Consider the following 6,401-nt stretch of genomic DNA (forward strand, 5'->3'; position numbering starts at 1 on the left):
TTAATAAATAAGATATGTATTTATTCAAAAACACAATACGTATACATCATTTAGGCACATCACAATTAAATATGGTAAAATCTAAAGGCATGTTTGGTAAAAAAATAACTTATATTTAAAGGCATGTATTTTTTTTAGAAGAATTGGACTTTAAAGAATCATAGGAATCAGGATATGCTTCAAAACAACTTAAATTTTATTTGAAAGTAATTTAACTTTACTTTATCTTTTAATCATAAAAACAGCTTAATAATAAACACTTAAAACTAGTAGGAAAAATCCCATAACAACAATAGTTATATAACAGTACATTAATTAATCATGTCAATAAGACCTAGATTATTTTTCAATCTCAAGAACATCAATAAGCAGAAAAATAAACTCTTAGCCTAAACACTATTGTTCAAAAGCAATTTTTAGGAAGATAAACTTATAGCCTAAACACTATTGTTCAAAAGCAATTTTTTCTACAATTTCTTTTTATTCTCCCCCAATACTCTTCTTCTCTATGTCTGTCTTTCTGTCTCTTTAACAAAATCTGATTTTTTTTTCTCCTTCTTGTTTGCTTAGGAACTAGGCATAGGTCTCCAAACTTGTAAATCCATTAATCCACTTTTTCCAGTCCTTTCTGCTTGATCCACTTCTGATCCTGGACTAGGTTTTTCAAAATTAATTCTACATTTCACAGAGAATCCAAGGCCAAGGTCTTGTTGTTTTGGAGTATTGTCTGCATTATGAAACAATAAGGTTATAATCTAATCAATCAATGAAGAAACTGTTACATTAGTGCATGTTTGGATTGACAGTGAGTTTCGAGCAATCACATCTGTAGAACATGTACTACAGATGTGATTCTGTCAAACTAACTGTCGATCTGAGAATGATAAAAAGTTACGAACCTCTTGTTACGCCCGATTCCGGAGACGGTAGTCTTGTTAACAGTTTCTGGCACATGGTAGTTCCCTGAAAGTCTAGGAAAGAATAGTCTATAAACTGTGATCTCTCGAAATTAGTCATCTGCTTGAAACCAAAAGAATTGGTCCATGTTTCTAGTACACCAGGAACAGCTGGTAAGACTAGTCTCTCCACTCCCAGATGCTTTAGCTTCTGATGAAAGAAAAGTATTCAAGTGAGAAATTTGATGCTAAACTTGGAAATATAGCCACAACTTATAGCACATTATCGTAAATGACATGTTTTGTACGATTTTTATGTTACCTTCTCAAGCTCATCCATTAAAACACGACACATTCCGAGTCGTCTATACTGAAATCTGGTACCGATTAGAGGAACTTCAGCTACCTTGTCTCCAAATATCCTACAAAATGATATGACAAGTTAATGAAATGCAATCACAGAATCATGCAAAACCTACTACTTGATTTGATTCTTAGTAGTAGAAAATCCTATACTCACCTTATAGTAGCCACACTGATTAGTTCTTCATTCCTCTCTAGAAGTACAGTATAGAAACCCTGGAAGTTTAGCCGGTTGAGCTCCGACCTGAAAGGTTCCAAAGTACATATATAAGGCACTGGCTTGGTCCGAATATAACAAATAAGGTAGCACAACTTAGAGATAAAATATCATGATCATGAACAATGTATACCTGTGAACAAATGCATTAGTGAATGAAAAAACTCAAAGGTGTACATGATCCACACATTTTTAATGAAACAAATACCGACATAGTTGAAATCTCAAACCGTATAGTGATACTTTTGCATGACATATTGTTTGATTAAAAGAGTTACAACTTACAAAATATATGCTCAATCCATTAGAATCATTTTTCTGAATCAAATAACCAAATTCGTAACGATATATTTCATGAGAGCTAAAATACGTTGTATAATCTTCAAAAACATTGGCTCAGTATTTGTGTTTCCATCCATATAGGCATAGATTTTTCGCAATAAGCTGGAAGAGAAGAAATTTGTGGTGAAAAAGAAGGAAACTTTTATATTAGTATCTTCCAATAAATGTCTATAGACGCATCAACTCAATAATGTAGTTATAAATTCTATCATATCTATGAATTTTTCTATAAAAAAATATCCATTTTCCACAGCGATAGATATGTTAGAATCTATGCAGGTCTGTTTCAGGTTCAACTCAAGATGCTTTATGCATGGTTTGTGAGTACGATACAAACATAGAATGCAAAGAATCCTAATGAAATTATTATGAACATGAATTGAAGGAAAAGAATGTCTGACCTTTGGTTAAATATAACGTCTTCAACGATATCTCTGCTAGAGAAGGGGTTATGTAAGGGTTCAAAACATTCATGCATCACCGAAAGTGCAATGCTGAGTTTGCTGTAACTCTCTGCCACTAGATCATTTTCAGCACTGCCAACACCACAGCTCTCAGAGTTGGCATACTTCACCAATGTCCAAGTTAGATTATCCTCGCCCACTAAAACTGGCTTTCCCAATAGACTTTGGAGCCCGATATAGACCTGCAATAGTGCATTCGCGTAAATGTAGTGTATAACCATTTTCATAAAACTTGACTCTAGCAGTATATATTGAAGATATAAAGCATTAAATGGTGGATTTAACTTACCCTTTCACATTCTTCTCCGCAGAACCAATTTTTCATATATCGTCTCGAGTTATCTTTAGCTCTATTTCTGAGGCACTCAACATGATCTACATAGAGTTGAAGAAAATTTTTGTTGGTCAGCATATGCAGTTAAGCACACACAAATAAAAAAACATTCACAAAGGAATGGATGAAACATTGAAGCAAATCTATATAAATCAGCTTACATTTATGTTCACACTGAATGCAAGTAAGAAAAAGTTGATCCTCTGTCTCTTCAATTTTGTTTTGGCCGCAAATCCGGCAACGGCATGATGGACAAAACCAATCACCATCAGGGATGCCCTACACATGCAGAATGAAACTAGTTAATACGGCATTAAAGTAATGAATCGAAGGAGTTACGTCATGTACACAAAAAGGAAGGAAATATAGCAACAGGATAGAACTTAATATGCCATGATTGAAAAAGGAAACTGGTTAATAATCTACCTCCAAATTAAGACACTTCTTATGAAACGACGAGGGGCATTGGTCGCATAAAATAAGTTCACCACCATAGTTACAAACAGAACAAATGTTGTCATTTTCGCCATCAAACAGATTATAGCATGGTTTCTCGTTGGCTTCCCTTGACCTGTGATCGTGCATTACTTCCCTCATGCAATCTAACAGTGACCTACCATCTTTCAAAAAGATACACGCCGAAGGCCTGCAGTTACTGCTTCCACCAGCATGGTTTGCAAAGCCACTGAGTCCAAACATATTCTGACAACATGAGCACTTAATTCCTTCTAGAGTAATCCTTCCCTCAAATGTAGGTGAGTTTCTGCCCTCTGTTTCCCAGTAATAGACCTTGTATCTTGGCAACACAATTTTGCAATTTATTAACCAAGACAGAATATTTTGAGGCTTTTGATGTGACAAACCCAAAACCTTCTGCACCCTTTTGCTTGATCTTAGCACCCGAGTAAGTTCTTCCTTCTCTTGATCCTTTTCTGCACTAGCCTTTGAAGTACTTGCGCCTTTACGGTCAGGTACTTCTTTCTCTAGATTCTTTTGTGCACTACTCTTTGAAGCCTTTGCGCCTTTACGGTTTCTCCTTGCAGTTTTTGGTGGATCCTCTATAGTTTGTAATTCAGGCTCTTCTTGAAGCAATTGGAACACAGTCAGCATTAGATCATCACCATCAACATGATCTGAATCAGTCCATTCAGGAATTTTTTCTTTAACGTACAGCCTGCATGCACCTTGAAGTGTGTGTAAACCATGATTTCGTGGGGACCTGTACAAAGTTGCCTTCCTTCTTCCAGTTGGGTAGTCAAAGATCCATCCTTCTGCTAACAGATGTTTCTTCGCCTTCAATTTCCACTCTCTCTTCTCAGCCGAGTTTCTCTCTAATGCGTACAAGTAATATTTCACGACGGCTACAGGACAGAATTCTGGTTCAAGTTGAAGTTTAACTGCTGGAGAAGGCTCAGTGGTTGGAGGACAAACATATAAATCATTGTTCATTCGGGGTGGTTCAGAGACCGGATGTGATAGATTTCTGTCAATCTGGGGAAGCACAGAGTTCATGTTGGGATCCTCTTGGAAAACTTGAGTAACTTGAAATATCGAAGTGTAACACTTCTGGTCACGCTTATCCGGTGAAATGTACCGGAATCGTCTATTTTTAGAACAATTGGTTTCGGTCCACTCAATTGTCCAACCAAGAAATGCAAGATGTTTCCTCACTTTCGTCTTCAAAGTTTCCCGAACCGTCTTGCTCCTACATCCAAGTGCATACTCATGAATAACTTCAGGACAGAATTCAACTTCAGACAGTCTCAGAGGATTCCAAATTATGGACGTAGAACGTTTCCGTTTTCGATTCTTATCTGATTCAAGCTCCTCATGTAAAATAATTTGCTTCTCACAGTTCCCATCCACCAAAGGAATCCTGCTAGTCCCACCACAGTTTTGATTTGTATCCAACAAGTTTGAAGAATCCCCATTTTCCTTGGGCCTATCAGACGTTCCAACGTCAGAACCAGACGCATTACCAGGATTAGCTTCAATGTGAACATTATCAGTTGGTTCAGATGACCCTCTTTCGAGTAAATTCTTCGGAAGGTTTAAGACGGGCCGAACCTCGTTAAGCGTGATGGTATAGTACTCACCAATTACCTCCACAACAAGGTCTCTCCACAATTCTTTCACATTACAAGTCCATTCTCCAATGGTTTCAGCAAAATCCTTTCTCATCCTAACATCATACCAAATCTGTTTGACCGAGATTGCAACATAGGATACCCTCTCAGACTCCTCAAACAACTCAAGAAACACCCATTTCCCTCTTGGTAACCAATTCTCAGTTGATTCATCCCAATCCTGAGTGATTCTCAATTGTTTAACTCCAACCTTCATTTCATCGCCTAAATCAGGGAAGAATATGCTCCTTTCCTCCTTTCCATTGCAGCGATCGAATATCACACCTTCCCACCAAGCATCCTGATAATTCACATCAATACAAAGTCCGAATGGAAGATCCATTATCTCTAACCTGATTGGAGGCGGGAATGGTCTAATGAGTCCGCGTCTGTAACCACAATCTGAAGCAGAAGAAGAATCAAGAACACCATCCAAAACACTAGAAACACTCACAAGTTCAACAATGTAATCCGATTCATTGTCATTTAGAATGTTGTCATATTTAACATAACGCTTAGTCCTTGCGCGGCGGATAATTTTCCCAGGATGCCATGATCCCAGAAAACCATCTTCCAAACTCCTCAGCTGAAAGAAAAAAAAAAAGCACTTTCAAAAAAAAAACCTTGAACTGGAAATTTCAGATGAAGGAATCACATTCACAACAACATGCAGATTTTATCCGAAAGTAACAATTAGAAAAACCGAAAAAAAACATCAATAAAGGAAAGAACACTAAGTCCACATTATATTACTATATACAGTATCTCATCTCATTCCTAATTCATCACTTGCATGAAATCCAAACAGAGCTCAAAACAAGAAAACACAAAGCAGTTTAAGAAAAAGATGAATGGTAATTCAATTATGCAAAAAAAAAAGTCTCAGAGATGTCAAATCAAAATCATAAATCAAGAAAAAAAATCAAAGATCGTAAACAGAAAAAAAAAACTAGATTCTCTCTGATATAACAGAATTATAACAGTTATGTAAAGAAAACCCCCAAAAAACCCTAAAAAAAAACACCACATCGCAAAACCTAATACAAAATCAACAACCCAGAAAATCATAAACAAAAAAAAATCACATCTTTATAAAAATAAATTCAGAAATCAGAATCATCATTACCTCAACTTTTTCATTGACAAGAAGCTTTGTTTTCAACGCCCCTCTTTTCCGTTTTCGATTTCCAACACTCGTATCACCGTCAACCTCCATTGCAGAGTGATGCAAGAAAATTTCAGAGCCACCGATATCAATGCAGGGAATGCGGAATTTACGTATTTTTATTCAAGAATTCAAGAAAAAGATTCATAAACGAAGAAACCAAACGAAACGACGAACTGAACAAACAACGTTAAACGATCGAAACCCCAAATCTCTTGTTTCTGTTTTTATGTGTTTCTGAGTTCAGTCTGTTCTGTTGTATCAGTGTTATAGTTTTGATCACTTCAACAATATATTAAAGAAAAAACAATATTTTTTTTTTTATAATTCTCTACTTTATTCCTATTGGTCCACGTATACAAACCATGCACGTTACTCATGCGTTTTGAAGGTGCTGTTTAGTTATCGTGATCCTTTCCTCATGCTATTTTTGTTTCCTTTAAGAGGTTATTTGATGAATAGGAGTTTTGATAGAGTGTGGTCCAGTGCGCGAG

General features: G+C 36.3%; 1 protein-coding gene across 1 annotated transcript; it reads right to left on the reverse strand.

Moving 5' to 3' along the window:
- Positions 1-267: 267 nt before the first annotated feature.
- Positions 268-6,178, reverse strand: LOC127118532 (uncharacterized). Its single transcript, XM_051048738.1, has 9 exons — positions 5,869-6,178; positions 3,043-5,328; positions 2,778-2,895; positions 2,572-2,657; positions 2,220-2,464; positions 1,417-1,503; positions 1,219-1,318; positions 900-1,107; positions 268-727 (listed from the first exon to the last, which is right to left on the reverse strand). Exons 1-9 carry the CDS (start codon positions 5,956-5,958, stop codon positions 567-569), a joined length of 3,381 nt encoding a protein of 1,126 aa, XP_050904695.1. The 5' UTR covers positions 5,959-6,178; the 3' UTR covers positions 268-566.
- Positions 6,179-6,401: the final 223 nt, after the last annotated feature.

The sequence above is a fragment of the Lathyrus oleraceus genome, chromosome 2 (genome assembly GCF_024323335.1).
Source record: "Lathyrus oleraceus cultivar Zhongwan6 chromosome 2, CAAS_Psat_ZW6_1.0, whole genome shotgun sequence".
In the NCBI taxonomy this organism is placed as follows: Eukaryota; Viridiplantae; Streptophyta; class Magnoliopsida; order Fabales; family Fabaceae; genus Lathyrus; species Lathyrus oleraceus.